At 39.8% G+C, this 20,197-nt stretch overlaps 1 protein-coding gene across 24 annotated transcripts in view; it reads right to left on the reverse strand.

Moving 5' to 3' along the window:
* Positions 1-20,197, reverse strand: part of mycbp2 (MYC binding protein 2) — a 174,870-nt gene that overhangs the window by 41,855 nt on the left and 112,818 nt on the right. For 7 of the 24 annotated variants that reach the window (XM_078221603.1, XM_078221597.1, XM_078221602.1 and 4 more), the window contains 8 exons: positions 16,152-16,376; positions 13,626-13,758; positions 11,807-11,932; positions 9,778-9,822; positions 5,959-6,120; positions 5,402-5,503; positions 2,319-3,962; positions 67-236 (listed from right to left, as the gene is read on the reverse strand). In XM_078221603.1, coding sequence (XP_078077729.1) covers positions 67-236; positions 2,319-3,962; positions 5,402-5,503; positions 5,959-6,120; positions 9,778-9,822; positions 11,807-11,932; positions 13,626-13,758; positions 16,152-16,376 — 2,607 coding nt within the window. The remainder of the gene's footprint in view (positions 1-66; positions 237-2,318; positions 3,963-5,401; positions 5,504-5,958; positions 6,121-9,777; positions 9,823-11,806; positions 11,933-13,625; positions 13,759-16,151; positions 16,377-20,197) is intronic. The other 17 variants (XM_078221613.1, XM_078221619.1, XM_078221614.1 and 14 more) reach the window with 6 other exon arrangements.

The raw sequence follows: 20,197 nt of genomic DNA on the forward strand, positions 1-20,197 counted from the left end.
TGCTGCTCAGATTGCCTTTACTGGGTATGGGAGTTAATTTTAATGTTCAAAGGAGTACGTACGTACCTTCTCACGAGCTGCAGCTTGTTTCTCCCTGAGATATTTTTCTCTGCAACGATCACATACAAGATACCAGGTGCTTCCTCCAACTCCTCCATCACCACAGTTCCCTGCCCAACCGCCGCAGAAGTGACCAATGCTATTGTAGCCCTGTCCTCCAGCATAGCGACCACAACCTTTTGCAAACGGAAACAGAAAACACTCTTATAGATCGAACAAAAAGTGGATTTTCATATTCTTTGGCTGTCAAATTTAGTGGCAGTTCAACTATCTATATAGAATTGGTGATAATCACAAGACAGATTGTAACAGGTATTAGGGGGACACACTGGGGAAATGGGTAAAGCACATGGCAGATGAAATGTAACACTGATGTGTTAAATACATTTTAACCAAAATGTATTTAAGAGAATGAGAAGCAATATGAGCTAAATCGTATGATTTTAAAGGGGTGCTGGAACAGAGTCCTGGGGCTGTATGTACAGAAATTTTTGAAGGTAGCCAGGCAAGTTGGGAAGGCTGCTAAAAAACACGTGGGATCTTTGGTTTTATTAAGCAACGTTGCAAATGCAGGGTTGTTATTCTCACAAAAATCAAAGCTATCACTCCAACGCAGTACTGAGGGACTGCTGCAATTCTGAGAGTGTAATCCATGGAGAAGTTATCTTTCAGATGAGACATTACATCAAGGTTCCATCTGCTCTGCTGGATGTAAAAGATTCCTTCGGACGAGCTGGGGAATTGTTCCCAGTGGCCTGGCCAATATCAGTCAATATCACTAAAACAGATTATCTGGTCATTAACTCATTGTTTTTTTTGTGGGAGCTTGCTCAAGACTGAGATTTGAAGTGTCCAGTCATAGGAGTGTTGAAACATGGACCTTGAGAAAAGTGGATACCCAGAGATTAGAAATTTGCGAAATGTGGTTCTGGAGCAGGATGGAGCGAGTCAGTTGGAGAGAACACAAGAACAATGAAGTAGTTCTCAGGATAGTCAGGGAAGAAAGATCCTATATATGATCTCAGAGCAGGAATGGGCCATTTGGCCCCTTGAGCCTGCTCTGCCATTCAATAAAATCATAGTTGATTCAATTGTAGCCTCAACGCCACATTGCACTGCCCCAATAACCTTTGATCTCCTTGTTAGTCAATAATCTATCTACCTCCGACACAGCTTCCACCACATTCTGGATAAGAGAATTCCAAAGATCCACAAAAGCTTTTCTCATCTGTCTTAAATGGAAAGCCCCTTATTTTTAAACCTGGTTCTAGTCTCTCCCACATGGGAAAACATGCTTTCAGCATCCACCCTGACACATCTCGTCAGGAGCTTAGATGTTTCAACAAGATCACCTCTCAATCTTCTAAACTCCAGTGGATGCAGGCCCAGCCATATTGTCAGATCACTTAACCAGTGGGTGAAAAAGATCAGTAGCAGGAGGTTGCAGCCAGGAACCAATGGGGGCAGTCCCTGGCAAATGGGGTGAATGGGCGGAGGCTAGCCTCGAGGAGTTTGGAAATCGGGGCGGGGGGGGGAAACAATCTTGCTCCTCCTGATCAATAAGTCACTTACCTTGAAGAATCAGCAGCTTGGTTCAGCTGCCAGCATTTCTGCAGTTCGGGCATAGTCTGCACACACTGTTAATTCAGTGCTATGACTTTGCTATTTTAATTATGCCCTACCTGCTGTTTTGGAGGATTTTGGGGAGCGATTTCTGCATTTCAAACTTTAAAACTGAGGCTTAGACGGGGGGAGTCTCAGGAATTGGGCTGCATTGCCCAATCCTTATATTTTAGACCTTCCGCCTTGCCACCACCTCCAGAGGGAGTTAACAGAGGGCTGACTGCATCTATGGAAGTATATGTCAGCAAGAGTCAATACTTTCAGAATGTAAGAAAGCGGACAGCCAGAAAAAAAAGCCAGTTGAAAATAAGAAACACAATCAAAAGCTTCTATTGAATTTCAGGTTAGAGCTTAGTTTGAACATTCCATAGTGAAGCAGATATATTCTGAATGAATTAATCTTCAAACTTATTGGCAACTGAGCAAAAAAAGAGCAAAAGCTGATCAGATGTTATTATACATAAAATGGATGACAATTTGCCATTTTTGTTCATTTGAACTCCTTTTGAGTTGAACCCCAAAACCAGGGTGTACTAATGTGAATACAATGTTAAGATAAATAAAAAGCAAATTACTCAAGCGGTAGATACATATGATCTTTTTAACTGGAAGAAAGAAAGAAATGAATTAGTTACCTGGGTGAACTTGTCTCATGTGATATGTTACAGGATATTGATGGGATTCGCCACACAGTTCACATATCGTGTCCTTCTCGGGGCCTCCCATTGCGAGCTGTGCCATTTCTCCAAAGAGATTTCCTCTGGGTCTCGCCTCTGCTTTGTCTTTTTTCTTCTTTTCTTTCTTACTCTTTTTGCTGTCTTTTTCATTCTCTTTTTTCTTCAGTATAGCACTCGAACCAGGGCTGGGAAATATCATGTTCTGAGTGGCTGCTTTTATGGTTGCCATCGAGATATCTTCCCAAAAGGCAACAAGGTGCTGCAAAGTAAGAGGCAAAGAGGACCGACTCTTTATGGAATGATGGCTCAAAGTTTCATAGGCTGTTGAATCTGCTTTTCCATCTTCATTTTTCTCTGGCAGTGGGGGTTCCTTGAGCATTGAGAGCACCTTATTTTTGTTAATACTACCCATTTTAGATATGTCTGGACCATGAGGAGAAATATTAAACATATTTAGAGCAGATGATATTTCCAATGAATGCCTATTCTTTAATTTGGTCTCTCGCTCTTCCATGCCTTGCTGGCTGTGAAGGCTGCTTCTCATTGGTGCATATTCTTTACTGAGGTCAGGATTGAACTTCAAGAAAGATGAACATGCCATTGCATCATGGACAACCCCTTCATGCCATAGGAAAGCTGCAAATACCGCACGGGCACATTCGGCGACAGATGGAGACATTGCTTGTTTTGGTGGCTCGACAGTTGAATTACTCTCGTCCTTGAAAATGGTTCCCATTTTTTCCTTCTTGGGTCTTGTGTGTCTGCCAGTACTCTTACGACTCATCTTAGGGGATGATCTAGTTTCTTGCTCTTCTTTGGGTGGAGCCTTTCCAATGCTGAAATGGACCTTTGGAGAGGAGTCATCAGGGTTTTGCATTTCAGCTATATTTTCAGAGACTGCGTCTGAATTACTGGTTGTTGTTAGAGTACTAGATGTACAAATCGCAACTATCTCACTATGAAGATTTTCTTGAACTACTTGGGGGGAAGGTGTCCTGTTCTCACTGTTGGTGGCAGTTTTTGCCTCCTTGGGTAGTACTTTTGGTTTTGGTGAAGTTGACCGCCCTCTTAAAGGCTCCATTAGAGGAACCTTTTTCTTACGAACTGTATCAGGGTCCAAAGTGTACGAGTCAGATTTTGATCTCTCGCGTGGTGGATCCAATCTTATTTTTGCCGTTGTGTTAGCTTTATGAATTAAGTTCCTCTCATGAGGAGAAGATGGCCTTGGAGAATTGGGACTTGATGGGCTGCCTTTCCCAGATGATAACTTCTGCTTTGACAACGTTGACCGTGACCCTGGTGTTGGCGACTCTGCTCTTAGCCCAGCAGCGGTCTTTTCATCTGTTTTTAGTGACTGCAATGTGTTATGGTTTGGAGAAAGTGATCTACTATGAGAGTCTGATCGCAATTTGGCAGTGTCTGATTTAAGCATGAGGGATTCACTTGCAGACAAGTTTTCTGCATTTTTTGTCTTTGTTTGTTCTACAGCAGCTTTGCTGATCCGACATTCAATTTTTTGCAATCGATTTTCAGTTTTGTGCTTACAGGACAAATCAAAGTTTCCAGATGGTCTTCCAGATATTACAATGTTTCCTTTATCACCTGAAAACAACATTTTGGAGACAGTCAGTCATTTACTACTTTATCTTCAGAACAAAGACAACCTACTTCATTATATTTTCCATTGTCCAGCTGCGTAGATGGATGGAATTGCAACAATATTCCTCAGGTACGGTATTTTAAATAAATTTAATATACAGATTATTTCCCAACTCTCTTATAACAGTAAGGAATAGAATGCATCTCAGTCCACACCTCTCAAATAATTAGCTGTTCTTCTGATTTAAGACCGCAATTGCAAAGAAACAACAATAAAAGGGGTGCAGTCATTGTTAGCATTATAATGAAAATAAACAAAAATAAAGCTATGAACACCAAGGCAGTTAGGGTGGCACAGTGGTTAGTACTGCTGCTTCAGTGTCAGGGATCCGGGTTCGATTCCAGCCTCCTGTTACTGTCTGGATGGAGTTTGCACGTTCTTCCTGTGTCTGCGTGGGATTCCTCCGGTTTCCTCCCACAGTCCAAAGACGTGCAGGTTATGTGGATTGGCCATGCTAAATTGCCCCTTAGTTTCCAAAGATGTGTAGGTTAGGTGGATTAGCCATGATGGAAAAGTCTCAGTCTGTATAACTTTGCATTAAAAAAACAAATTGCCTTGGTTAGGCTTCTGTATTATCCCCATTCCTTAAGTCACATACGAAAATGGTAAAGTGGGATCTCCAACTTTTAAGTGAAGGAAAGAAACACGATATTTCAGTATAAAATATATTTAAGCTTTCACTAACTGCAACAAACTATCAGATTGCCCCAAAAGTTTCCAAATAAGAGATCATTGAAAGTTATCATAGAATCCCTAAAGTGCAGAAAGAGGCCAATTGGGCCTATTGAGTCTGCACCGACAACAATCCCACTCAGGCCCTGCCCCCGTAACCCCACATATTTACCTTGCTAACCCCCCTACCCTAACCTACACATCTTGGGACACTAAGGAACAATTTATCATGGCCAATCAACCTAACCTGCATATCTTTGGACTGTGGGAGGAAACCAGAGCTCCCAGAGGAAACCCACGTAGACACAAGGAGACCATACGAACTCCACACAGTCAGCCAAGGCTGGAATTGAACCTGGGCCCCTGGCGTTGAGAGGCAGCAGTGCTAACCACTGTGACAAACTCAAAAAAATTTCTAAACTGACTGGAACACCCTCAAGAGTCTCAAGAACTTTTTGGAAAAAAACAGTTCAGCTCTGCAGTACAAACTAGTGAAACACTTAGGTCCAAAGGCTTTTGGAGGAACCAGTGTATGAAACAATAAATCATTCTGCACGGTTATCAAAACACTGACCACGAAGTGGATAAAAAAATGAAATGCATGTCAACATGAATTTATAAGCAAGAGCAAAAGCAGCACTGTTATCCTCTGCAGGAGTCCAACAGTCACATAATCAGATGTTTTTTTCATCACTACATGCATACCCACCCTTTGACTTCAGAGACACAGAGCAGACACCTGACCCAGGGCCTGAGGGACTATTACTTTTGTATGAGCGCTCACGTGAAGCAAGGCTGCGTGATGAAGTGTCTACAGAGGAAGACAGTGGCAGATAAGCAGCAAAGATTCAATGACAGAAACGCTTCAGCAGCAAGAATTAGCAAAGAAGCTATTTACAGATACATTTACAAGTTTTAAAAAAAAGTCAGCTCTATGTTTTGAAATGAGATAAAACTTGGTAGTTTTGTTTCTGTTTTTACTTCTGACAATTCAGCACATGTTGGCGTTTTGTCAGTCAGTGCTAATGCAATGGAACCAACCATTTGTTAAAAAAACATTGATAATTGTAAGGAGCATCCCAGTTTGCACAAGTTACTATCAAGTAACAAAATGCTGTAAAATCTGCATCAAAAGAAAAATACTTTAAAATTGGTGTACAAAATGTAATTTACTATAGTATTCTACTGATGGAAGAGAGTCAAGAGAACCATAATAGTAAAGCAACAGGATGGAATATGTTAGGCAGGTGAGACAGACAGACTTACTCAGAAGCTGTGGTTGAGACTGCGGCAAGGAAAGGGGCTGTCCAAACACAAATGGGCTGTGAACAAGGGAAGAGGAAGGCTTTGCAGCTTGACCAAAGACGCTAGAAGCTGGAAGAAAAGGCTGTGACTGAATGGTATTCAGTATGGCACTCAGCTGGTCACCTGTAGCAGGCAAAATTAAGTAAGACTAGGTTTGGTTCCTTAACTCCCTCAATTGATATCTTCCAATGATATTACATTGGCATGAAAGTCTGAGGAACATGAAACTAATTTTCATGCTACCCCACAATTATCCAGCAAGTTAAAAACACACGTAGTGAATGAATCACAACATATAATCTGGCCTCAATTGTTGGATACCAGCTTTCAAAGCAGTTGTGTGACAATTCTTCATGACTAGTGTAAGTGGACTATCATTTCTAAAATCTAGGGATACACTGTATTAACGTAATTCCCATAAATCTGGAAGACTACTTTTCAAAATAGATACGCTCAAAAGTAGCAATATTCTTGCATTATCACCTTTGCCTTGAAACCTTAGTACTGGATTAAGTTCAAAGTTCAGCATGGATTCCACTCATTCTACTCTTTTGAGGTGCAATAACAGGAACAAAGCATCAAGTGTCCCTGAGCTAATGGAACGTTATAATCTTGTAAACAGAATTCATGAACATCCATCAAAAGTACTATTATAGGAGTATTCTGCTGTGGGAAATTTTGTAATTCTTGGGCGGATTTCAATGAAAGACAGATGCTGATCTTTTCCAAGTTTCCACAGTAGCCAGTTTCAGAAATAGGATCTGCTGTTTGCCAATGCTCAGATGAGCGTCTCTCTTCTAACTAACCTGCTAACTCAGGAGAGATTTGATAATTGGGTAAAGACAGCTTCTTTCAAAGTCCTTGCGATTCTTCTGTCAGGCTTTCCTTCAGGGTTCCTACACTGAATCATCGAATGGCGATTGCACAGGGAATGACCACTTGGCTGGTCATGTTTGTGTCAGCTTTCTACAAGGATTCAGCTCGTCTCACTCCCTAGCCTTTCCCCATAGCTCTTACACATTCCATTTTCAAATGCTTCAGACCTGTGAACAATGGACGTCAATTTCTTTTTACCCCCAAGACTGTGGCGCTCCCATCCCAATTCTAGTTTGCCATCACTGACATATTGATACTCAGCTTGATACAGCATTTACTCAGGGAAGATGCTTCACCACTTCAAGAAACTCTTGGTTGAGAATTATTTCCAGGGCACAGAGGAATGCACACATTCTCCACCCCTCAATGAAGAGTCACCACTCAGAATTTCAAATTCGGTTCTGAGGAAGGGTAATTCCCAGAGATGTTGAAAATATATTATTGACTATCTCTAGTAGGAAGAATTGTCTTCCAGGAGTCGAAGATGGTTTTTGAGACAGATTCGGGATGTGCAGACTTTTTGGCACTTGGGGCATTTGCTATCATGTGGGAGTTAGAAAATGGACATCTACATAATATAAGGCTGCACTGCAGATGAAACAGATCTCCACAAACTGCTAAAAAAATAGAATGTTCAAATAAAGTGGAAAGCTCAGTCATCAACATGTGGTCCTGTGATGTGTAAGAGGAGTGTAAATGAAGACAGACACAAGTAGACTGCTGCCACAGAAATGCAACCCTGCTCATATCTTGGATGCAAAAATTAGTTTAAAACTTTTATTGAAATTGTGCACAAATAGTGTATTTCAACATTTCCTAAGTTTGTGAATGAATTGCAAAAATGGAAGCAATTATCCTGGAGGTATATTCTGTCTGATAAGCCAAACTACCTGATGATCTTAAAGCTAATTTTGTTTATACTTTAAAAGAAGAACTTCGAGTACAGGATTGGACAGAGTACCTCTCAATAATTTGGACCAAAAATAAAACCCATCTCCTGGCATTCGTGAAACTCTTACAGCACCAAAGGAAAGTCAGCTGTTCAAGAAGCTTGGTTCAACCTACAAAATTACTCCAGCGAAGGAGCATCCCCAGTCGTGTACATCCCTAGACGGATTTACTTGAAATAACCCTGCTACAAGTATATTTAACAGTAACCTTGATGTCCTAGTTCAAGCATTGCCTGCAGTACACATCCAAAGACCCTTAAAAAGTTTGGGAACTTTGAGGTCAAGGAATAGCATCACTGCTCAAGTGGCTGAAGATCCACTTCTAAAGCCATTGTGCCATAAAATTCTCTGGTTAAATTCTGGCTTATAATTGGCTTTATGGCCCCTAAAAAACAGCTGGCTTAGAGAATTTGATCCCCACTATATCCTTCATTTTTAAGAGAGCCGGAGGAATCTGTTACCTGAACTTGTTCTCTGGTGTGCAAAGTGCTTATTTTGGACAAGGCCTTTGCCAAGCTTCTGTTGTTTCAGGACAATGACTGAAAATTCATCTTAAAAAGCCTGAAAATTTTCAGAAGGTGAGACTGCATACTTTGGTTCAGAAGATCTATTATGCTGGTCTTTACCACAAACTTCTTGTATTTACTGGAGATTGGTGTTAAAGAGACCCTCCTCCTTCACACCCCCAAAAAATCATTCGGAGGGATTTGAAGATGCTCAACATCTGGAAAAGTGCCTCATAAAACATTTGGGCCAAATAGATACAAGTAGTCAAACCAAGTCTGACCAAGAATGGGTTTGGCAAATAATTGATTTCCGAATGCAAGGTGAAGAAATGCTCTATAGAAATAGAATGTTTTCAGGCTCCACCAGGGCCTCAGCAGCTCTTGAATTTTAAACCATACTGCCCTGAAGGAAGTGTGAAACACAGGTTCACTGCTTCTCGATAAAGAAAAAAGTAAAAAAATAAGCATTCCAAGTATTGTTAAGCAATCAACCCGAGGATTTCCTGCAGAGCTGAGTGGGCAGTTTTAAAGTGGTACTTGGTCCAAAAATATGTCAGTTAAGACTCTTGTTTTATCCAGGATAGAGATCATTAACAAGGAAAAGGAACACAATTTACTTGGGTGACAATGTGGAGTTTGCACATTCTCCCCATGTCTGCACGAATTTCTTCCGGGTGCTCCGGTTTTCTTCCACAGTCCAAAGATGTGCAAGTTAGGTGGATTGGCCATGCTAAATTGTCCCTTAGTGTCTTAAGATATGTAGGTGAGTGGGATAAATATGTGGGGTTATGGGGATAGGGCCTGGGTCAGTGCAGACGCAATGGGCCAAATGACCTTCTTCAGCACTGTAGGGATTCTATCATTCTATCCTTGAAGGAACTTAAAAATAAAATTAAACAGAGCAAAAAGGCAGCATACTGGGGTGCAATAAAGTTATTCAGGTGTTTGACAGCTATTTTACGCACGATTGAGATGCTCAAATCTTGATGAATGCACAACTAGCTGCATGAATTTCCTTGAACTATTTTCCATAAATAGCAGACAAAAATAAAATCTTTATATTACAGTTCAATCATTCTGGAAGCCAACTAATAGAGAACATTTCAGGCCAAGTGATTAGACTGCTCAAATGTGCCAAGGTGAAAATGTAGACTGTTTAAGAATGTTTTGAGATACAAAATGAGATACAAAAACTACATTATTCAAATTACTTAAATTTCAACATGAGTTTTGAGCACTGTGTTGTACTCTTAATTTTACAATGTTACTGGACAAATGAAGCTCAACAGATTCCATTGAATTAGCAAAGAAACAAGCATTGTTTTGGAAGGAGAATGGAAAATATTACCTTGTTACAGTTAGGCAGTATTTCTTCCTAGCTTTACTTGAATACAGAAAAACAAATGTATATGCCATAACATATCCGACCACAACGTTCCCCCACTTACCAGGCTCCGTGAAGGACCCCAAATCAAGGTCTGTAGTCATTTCATCTTTAAGAGAGAAAATTGGGATAAATTTAGCATAAAACTTCATTAATGCAATGTTCTCAATTTACTAGTGGTTCAATTGCTTTTTTAACACAAAATGGAAGCCACTGCAGTGAATGAGAAATGATCGAAAATAGCACATCAACAATTTGACTCAAAGTCCATGCAAGTAAAACATCACTGAATTCTCAATGTTTGCCTTGAAAAATGCTTTGGCAAATTAAAGGCTTTGAAGGATTGCTCCATAATGCTAGTTAATACGAGTCAGGAAGCTCCATATCTCGTACACTCATTCCAGGTAATTTCCTGCTTCAAAAGAGTGAGCAGGATTTCATTTTCAACTGGTCATGAACTCAAAATTTTATCTTTGTACTGGAACTGGGCATGAGCGTTTAGATTTCCTGATTGGTTTAACTCCAGTTTAACACCTGTGATAATTTGAGACCAGCATTAAAGTACTTTTAGGATAAAACCAAACAACTTACTAACTACATAAAAACAAACATGAATCTGGTGAAAATTTAGACACTGGCAGCTAAGTGGCAGGAATCCATTTTGATGCCAGCCACAACATATCAAATATAAATGATGTGTATGTCAAGTATGGTTGATTTACACTGGCTCTACAATATTGAACTGTAGTATTATTTTCTGCAGTCATTAAGTTATGGCATTAATTATGCCACTCAGTTTGTCAGAAGCCTTTCCCACTTTCCAATCTCTCACCTCAAAAGAATAGAATGAAGATAACTCTAATCAGAGTTATCAGTTTTAGGCCCAATAAACCAAAAATTTCCTTTAGAATTATTTCTGACACATATACTGCACTCATCTTAAACCAAATTAAAACAGTTGAGGTCACCCTTGACATTCCAAAGCTCTTCAGTCTTCTATGATATTTAAAGAAGCTTTTGGCTTTTTGCTGTTCTGTAACATTGCAACCAAGATGTGAAAACATTCTTCCAATAAACTATTTGGACTTCACGTGGTGCCCCAAGACTTGCAAATACTTCAAAGGGCAGCATAAAGGATTTACCACTGAATAGTAGGAAACAGAATGTGGTTGACTCTCAACTGCCCTCCAAGGGCAACTAGGGATGGGCAATAAATGCTGGCCAGCCAGCGACGCCTATGAATAAAGGAACAATACCAACAACTTGATGAGCCAAACAGAGATGTTCTTCAATAAGGAGAAGTGGGAAAAATTTAATGCTTTGGGGCACTCAGATGCCCGATTGCAGTCACAGAAAGTCAGCTGCTTACACAACTGGCCACAATCTTTTCGATAATTCCACCATCACAGAAAATCCTAAGAAATGGATCTCTAAAATGACAGCCAGCAGATGGCAGAGTATAAAAGTGAAGGGAAGCCAATTTTGAAAAAAAAAATGAAACCAACTTAAAAGAAAATTGACATATGTGTCTATTCTTCTCATGCTGAAATCATTTTGCTTAAATCTTTTAGGTTCACACTACAGTGAATCCTTCCATCTTTTGGAGTTACAAAACAACTTGTGTTTATGTAGCACCTTAGCCCTTAATGTAATAAAATGTCCCAAGGTTCTTCAGGGGAGCATTATAAAATGAAATTTGTCACAGAGCCATATAAGGAGATAGATTTAGGGCAGACAACCAAAAGGTTGGTCAGAGAGGTTGGTTTTAAGGAGCACCTTCAAGGTTAGAGGGTTAGGGAGGTGGAGAAGTTGAAGGAGGAAATTCCAGAGTTTAAAGGTTTTATATCAATAAGCATATTTATAGAAGCTACTTCATACTTGTGTTACAGAAATGCCTACTGCATTTAATAAAACCAAAAGGAGCAGGATCAGAGACTAACTTCTAATTTTTATTTCTAAACATCCAAATATTTCCTATTATGTAGCCTAACAACACTGAAAATAAACTTAGGCCACAGCAACAAAAACAAGGCAGTGCAAAATTCACAGAATGTGGATTCCCTCCAATTAAATAAACAATGATGTTTACACACCTTTGGCATTTGCAAGGCTGTAGTCAAATCCTTGAGAGTTGTTGCCACTTGCACTCCTGTTGAAGGCGGGAGCAGTGAAAGGACTGGGAGGAGGTGTCTGAGGTGCTTGATCCAATAGTAGTTGCTCTGTCAAAGAAAACGATTTTAATGGCTTTTGCAAAAATTGTGAATTAAATGAGAACAACTTAGCTCGTTTAAAAACTCATTTGCATTTGGGGGGTCAAAATTTATTAAGCGTAATACTGGCCTTTTTTCTGTAGCGTTTCATTTTCAAAAAAATGTTTGGGGTTAGAATCAACCCAGAATACCTTCTGGCTAGAAGAATGGTGGGTAAAGAGAAGGGGGAAAGAACAGCCATTATAGAGCAAAGAAACAATTCAGCTGGTGCTTTGGGGTCCTACACTTTTTGACAGATGGATGAGCTTTGGACAACCTTAAAAGCAAGTTCATATTGGGAAAAGAGTTTTGCATTTGAGGCCAAAGGACAATTTTATAAATTTGGTTTGCACTCTTTATTTATCTAACATATTTACTCAGTGAGACACACCCAAAGGCAGCATGCCCTGACTTGAACAAATTAGGGCAATCTTGAAACAAAACCTGTCGATTCTTTTACTCATTCATACTGGTAACAAAAACAAGTGGTAAACAAATTACATCATTTCACCTGGTAGGCAGCAATGCAGGCTGTGGGATGTTCTCTATATAGGAAAAAACATTACACTTCACAGCCTTAAATGGTAACAATTTTGGCCATGATAAAATTGCCCCTTCGTATCCCAAGATGTGTAGGTTAGGTGTATTAGCCATGGTAAATGTGTGGGGTTACAGGTATAGGGTGGGGAGAGGGCCTGGGTAAGATACTCTGTCAGAGAGTCAGTGCAGACTGAATGGGCTGAATGGTCTCCTTCTACACTAAGGATCCTATGAAGTTACCAACTGCAGGGTCAGTTTCCAAAGGTGTCCACTGCAGAACTATGGGTGATTCTGCTGCCTACTCCATCATGATCAGACATCCTTAAACTGCAGTAACTCCTAATCTAGGATGTTGGTGCCTTTAAGCAACTCTACCAAAAGAATGGAAGACTCTACACTCATGACATACCCATTCAGGTATGCAGACCTTGAATAGTGAGTTTCAATTCAATGATTAAATCACTGTTTATAGAACACATTCCCACAAAATCTCTGTCTAAGGTAAAACACTGAGATTAACCCCTTCCAGACAGAGGTCCAAGCAGTGCATGAGTTTTGGCTTCTGTTCCAGTCTCACCAACAGCAACCAATCTCCTTGCTACATGACTGGCTGAATATATATGGTGCGTTCCTGGTGGGATCCCCACTGCTAAAGGAGGACCGTCATTGATCCTCTGGGAAACACTGGCAGTTCTGCTGTAGTACCGGAGCGAACAGGACAGCTAAAAGAACAACAGCATCCTAACCTTGTAGCTGTCAGCAGAAACGAAGGTATACATAACTAAGTAACTGATAACAGACTGGAGACGGGGCAACTGCTACAAGGTCTTCATGAGAATTTTTTTAAAATTCCTGTGTAAAACTATGTTATATGGAAGCAAACGCAAAAATGGAGAACCCAATGTCTTTGAGCATAAAGTTCAAACTAAAGATCACAACAAGAAAATAATTTCAACGGGCTAGTTATTTCAAGTGGCACTGCATGAGATTCATTTTGTATCATTATGTGCAAGATCATAATGAAGGATCCAGTTTTAGCTATCAATTTAGATAATTTTTTGAAAATACTACTGTGAACAGAACTATTCTGTATGAAGCAATTGAATGAATTATGAGCACCTACCTTCTTCATGTCTGAGGTACTGGTTACCACCTCGGTCTCTGGCCAAGGACCAAGCTTCACCATCACCACTTTCACAGAATTCCACCATACTGTTCTTATCAAGTTGGATCCACGTGCCCTCATGATTTGCCACCTGTTATACAAATGACACTTTTTGTCCCGCTCCATATTTAATAGTAGAATTTGGGTGTCTGCAGAGTTGAGATTATTTAAATATTTTACATCTCAGAATTTAAAATGCCTTAGCTGTTCCAGCTCAGAATTACTTGGAAAGACCCTCTGTAACCTACAAATGGTTACAATATGTGATATAAACAAAAATACTGAATACTTAATGAAACAAATTTGAATTGTGATAGCTTATTGAATTTCTGAAATTTTAACCATTCACTGCTAAAAGACTACTCTGAATTTAAACACAATGAGCTGGAATTTGCTGGAGCAGGGAATTTCACGGCATGATGGTTAGTTCAGACGTTTTCCAGCAACTTTTAGCTCAAAATGTTTTTACCCTGCAAGTTGCTGGAAGTGTGAACTGATGTGTTGCAAGGACAACAGGGCACTTGGGGCCTTGGGTGGACAATGGAATCAACTGTGTACCTTTGCTTTTATTCATTCAAGGCACCTTGTTTCATTGGCTGGGCTAGCATTTATTGCCCATCCCTAATTGTCCTCAAGTGGCTGGTTTGGTAGGCCATTTCAGAGGGCGTTTAAGAGTCAGTCATATTGCTGTGAATCTGGAGTCACATGTAGACCACACCAGGTATGGACGACAGATTTCCTTCCCCAAAAGGACATTAGTGGACCAGATGGGCTTTTGGTTTCATGGTCATAATTAGACTTTTAATTCAAATTCCACCAAGTGCCCTGGTGGGATTCAAAGCCAGGTTTCCAGAGCATTCCCCTGGATCCCTGGTCCAGGACAGAAAAAGAGGAATGTGGTCAATACCAAATTAGGTGCAGGAAAAGAAATAAAGGGAGGACAAGAGAGAAAGAGAAAACATAGGAGAAAACAATGTAAAACTGAAAATTTGACACTTTCAACAGCTCCAACAAATCACAACCCAAAGGACAGACACTTCACATTTTTACTTGCCCACGTTCTGGGTTAAGAGGTCGATTGGCAGTAACATGACCCAGTAGGCTAGGTTTGTGCAGGAAAGCAGCAATCTGGAAGCTACTGCACAGGATGTTCAGGAAATTTTAGCTTCTAAGATACTGCATGTGCGCAGCTACATGAAAAAATTACCACACGCACTGAAATAAACTGGTCGCACAAAGTTTTGAGAGAGGGCAATGGTTGGCGGTCATTAATTATTATACAAATGACACTTTTGTCCCATTTCATATTTAACAATAGAATTTGGGTGCCTACAGAGTTTGATTGTTCAAATATTTAACATTGCTACCTTTTCTATCATTTCTATCTTTCTTCAGTTCTGACGAAACATCATTGACCTTAAACATCAACTCAGCTTCTCTCCGTAGATGTTGCCTGACCCGCTGAGTATTTCTGTTTTTATCAGCGATTATTTCATTAAAAGCGTGCCAACACTATTATTAGGCTTAACTATGTGGCGAGCGCTGTGGGCAATTAAGTATGCAAATGCAGCAACTGCAGAAAATCCCTGGAGAGCAGGCAATAAAATGCTATTTTCACAAAGCGCGATTCACAGGATACCTCTTCCTTGTCACAGGTTGCTGGCCGATTTGTGCATCGACAAAAGTTGGCACAATTCACGTACCGTTATTTTCTCAGCAAATTCCAGCCCAATTGGTTTTTAAGACTGTGATCTGTTAGAATTGTTTTTCATGTATGCACCATTCTTAAATACTTCTTAAAATACCATAGTTAGAAATAATAAGGATCTGCGATAACAAAAATTTGATCAGAATAACTACAGGATTTGAAATGTGAGAATTACAGTTTTCACTGTTGCACTTACTTATTGCTACTACTAAATTTAGAATAAATTTGACACGAGCTACATACACAAAAATGTCAAACTCTGTGAATTAATTTCAATAAAATCTGGCTTATAACATAAAATTTAGATGCCTGGTTTTGGCTTTCAAATTATAAAAGGAACAGCCAGAACACAAGAGATGATTACAGCAATTTATATAATACACAGGAATAGAGATTTTATTAATCTGTCATTTAAAGTCAGTGAGATTAATGTGATTTATAATCAGTTACGGAAAATAGTTTTTGAAGGGTATAGAGTAGAGTACAAAAAAGTAAATCAAAGCGACAGGTCATGTTGAATCATAGGATTTTGCAGCTCAAAAGCAGAGTATGCACCTGCAGATCACCAAATTTGGTAAGCATGGTATAAAAGCTTCTATGATTTTTCACAGTACCCAAAGGCATCAATGCCTGTTTTTTTTTAAGTGAAGAAATTATACCAGTACCAGATGTCCTCCTATAATATTATGCAAAAGCTTGAGAAGACATCAGTTTTGCAGCATTTGCTCTAATGTGTTGATTGGTACCTGCAATAACACACTTTCATGAATCCATACCTCGCCTAATGCCTTGACTCTGTTCCCAAGAACTAACATTCCAATGGGGATACCTCTAAGGTTAGGGCAGCTCCTGATGTTGTGCCCTGAAGGCCCAGTCTTCACTACCTTATATACTCCTGGTCCGCCTTGCAGGAACATCTTTTCCTGCTCTTTCAACACTACTTCATGGGACCGACGTGAATTTACTTCTCTGAAGTAATCATCAGTGATGGATTTAGGCTCCTGGAAACAAAAGCAAATATATTCATTGCACTAAAGCATTTGAATTTATCTTTTTAAAGCTGGTTTGTAACAGAACATAAATTCCGGACCCCATGACTTAAGCAAGGCAAATAATATTAACACCACAAAACATTAGAAGGTAATCTGTTCTATAGGTTAAAAATTAACTGTCTTTTGTTATCCACATGCAAACATAAAATAAATGTGAATGTCTAGAGTCAAAAGCAATCATGTGGCACGGCAAAGTGCCCCAGAATCCCTTCATTGTTTCTAAATTGACAAACTGCTCACCTGATATCTAGTGTCGGATGTATTGAAATTTCCTCCAACTAAATATCGTCAAGGTCAAACCCATCGTCTTCAGTCTCTGCCACTGATTCCAGCCCCCTCCCTGGCAACTACTTGCAACCTTGGTGTCATATTTAGTCGCAAATGAGCTTTAAACCACATATGCCTGCCATCACCAAGATCACCTACTTATACCTCTGCAACATTGCCTGACTCTGCCTCAGCCCATTTGCTGCTGAAACTCTCATTTATGCCTTTGTTATCTCTAGACTCAACTATTCCAATTTACGCCTGGGATGCTGTACCCTCATTCCAAGTCCTGTTCACCCCTCCCTACTAGATAAACTAAAGTGGCTCCCAGTTTGGCAATCCCACATTTAAAAATTATCGTAGTTTCAAATCCCTCAATGGTCTTGTTCCTCCCACTTTCTAATCTCCTCCAGGTCTACAGCTTTCTAAACTATCTGCAACCCTCTAATTCTGGCCTCTTGAGTATCTCCAATTTTAATTGCTCCACTGCTGGTGTTGTGTTTTCAACTGCCATGGGTCTAAGCATGGAATTCCCTCTCTAAAGCTCTTTGCTTTGTCATTTTTTTCACCTCTTTTTATGATGACCCTGACGATCTATCATCTTGACCAAGTTTGAGATGATCTATCTTACTATCTCCTGAAATGGATTGCTGTTATATGCATATATTGCTTGTCAAATGCCTTGGAAAGTTGTCTACATTAAAGCCATATATGTAAAAGATATTGATTCTGCTGAGAATTCCTCAACTCTTCCCACCAGAAAAATGTTCAAATAGGTAATTTCTAAGATTCAGGTTTGCAACTTTCTCAAAAGTAAAGTTAATGTTAATGAGTACGCTCATTGTTAACATTAACAAAATATAAAGCTGGCTTTGACAAATATTTCTGCAATATCAGTGAAAATGCTGCAGCAGCAAAAAAGCACTCGTCAGACAAATCATTTGATGGATGGTTACAACACAAAACGAGGCCTACTGAGTCTGTCAGTTCTCTGCACGAACAAGTTAGCTAAATGCATTCCCCCTCCCTTTCCTCATAGCCCTGCAAATTTTTGTTTGGGTCTTGTCAAGTTCCCATTCAAAAAGCAACCTCCATTATATTCTTAGGCAGTGGATTCCAAATGCTGTGTAAAAACATTTTTTTCCTCCTCGTGTCACTTTTGATGCTTTTGCCAATCACCTTTAAATCCATTCCTTCTTGGTCTCGATCCTTACAATAACGGGAACAATTTTGCCCCAGCTACTCTGTGAAGACCCATTTGGGGCACTTCTATCAAATTTCCTCTCGATCGTCTCTCCTCTAAGAAGAACCCCAACTTTGTAATCTATCCATATAAACCAAGTCCCTCATCCATGGAATCATTCTAGAGTGCAGTACCCAGAATTGGACACAATACCCAGTTGAGGACAACCTGTGTTTCCTAAAGGTTCATCATAACTTTGTCCTTACATTCCACGCCTCTATTTATAAAGCTCAGGATCCCATAAGCTTTTTTAAAATAATTATTCTCGCAATCTTACCTGCCACTTTCAACTATCTGTGTACATATGTTCCCCCCCTCCCCATATCTTTGTTCCTGCATCCTTTGGATTGTACTCTTTAAATTTACATCACTTCTCCTGATTCTTCCTACCAAAATGTATCATTTCACAGTTCTCCGCTACCTTCTTTGACTAAAAGCAATCTGCAGCTGTAAAAGCAGCACAATTCTATGACCGACACCTTTCTCGAAAGTTAATTGCGCCACTTCATAATAAATGCAATTAATAAGTAGCCAACACCTTGAAGATGACAATCTTGGAGATGACAATATTACGCATATCCAGAAACTTTGGGTAAAATTTTCACAGCGAGGGTGGGACAGAATATGCAGCGAGCCATTCAAAGCTCCATTCACTTCAGCAGGACTGGAAGATCCCCCCAGCGGGAGGGCCAGAAAATTCCAGCTTGTGTGCTGTGCTTGCTTGTGCTCAGTATATCAAGGGACAAAAATCTGACTTGAAACCCATGATCAAAGTCGTATTATACAAAATGGATGTCAAGATTGTCAACACGCAGGTGTAGTATAAACTCATTTTTAGCCAGGTTGATTTTTAAAAACCCATTTATAACCTTTAACTTGTTTAAGAAGTAAAATATATGTTATTTTTGAGAAGTCAAACATCAACCACTCATTTAAACTTACCTGATACCATACAGTCTTAGAAATCCATGATAGGATATCCATGTCCCTGACGCCTTCGCTAGCATTAAAGACAATCTAATTAACAAAGTTTAAGACAAACTTGGATAGGATCCTAACGAAGATGCCAAGATATTTTGATGAAATTTGCTAAGTTATTTAAAGCTTTCATCATATTCATGCTGAGACATTTGGTCCTTTTTAATTGAAATGTTCACATCACAGGCCTGATCAGGGAACAAATCCCAGCCAGCGTATCTAATGGAAATCCAACAGCCACATATCTGGCTTCCATCTGTTCTCAACTGGCTTACTAAGTAAGGTAGCATGTCTGAAGAAATTTGATGGCACATTCTTCGTCTTGGAGCAAAGCAAGTCACCCTTCTGAAGAGTAAGCAATCAACAGCACTGGTATCCAAAATTAGCACGTGGCAAATCACCTATCCACCCTCCCACCTGATAAAAGAGTAAGCAATTCACAACTGGTGCAAAAGCAAAGAGATGAAACAAAACAGGGCAAATAGAAAAGACAGGCTAAAAATAGTAATATTGTTTAAAAAGTTATCAGCATTTCTTTTATCAATATACAAAGCAAAAATATGAACCAAACTTTTCCGGCCAGCTCTGAATCTGCTACATAATGTCAGTTTTGCAATATACTACATGTGTGGCCTGTATGTAAGGCAACTGAAAGCTCTAGATGGGTCTCTATGTTACATAGCTTGCTTATCTTTTTTGATAGACTCAAAGCTCACATTCAAAGAAAAGCTGAATGTTTCACTCAAAGAAATGAAACCAGAACCAATCACATCTCTGAGAAAGGTTGTCTAGAGCCCTTGCGGCAATCATCTTGGCTTTGCAAGTACTCCATTCTAAACCTTGACAGGGATGGATGATATAAGAGAATCATAAACATACCTTAACACTGGCCCAAACTATCTTATACCTAATATAGCTTTCCATTGCATTGACATTCTCAAAAGACCTGGATCAATCTGTCGTACTCCATAGGCCCAGCCATTAACACAGCTCCATTCAGGTACATGCTGTCCACGCATTCTAACATCCTGCAACCCCACCACCCCTCAAATATATATAGGCTTCACATTCTAATATTGATCGGCCTGCTGTCAAAAAAAAAGTCCAATGCCTGACCTTTCTTACTTCTGTGGGTGTAGCCCTGTGTACCAACAGCCTACCTCTGAGTGCTCCGAAGGCCTAGATCACTCACCTTCCAGATTCGATCCATCATATGTAATTCCAGCCTCAACCTCTCTTGTTCATTACTGTACGAGAACAAATCCTGAGGGAAACTCCTCCT

The sequence above is a fragment of the Mustelus asterias genome, chromosome 10, assembly GCF_964213995.1.
Source record: "Mustelus asterias chromosome 10, sMusAst1.hap1.1, whole genome shotgun sequence".
Classification (NCBI taxonomy): domain Eukaryota; kingdom Metazoa; phylum Chordata; class Chondrichthyes; order Carcharhiniformes; family Triakidae; genus Mustelus; species Mustelus asterias.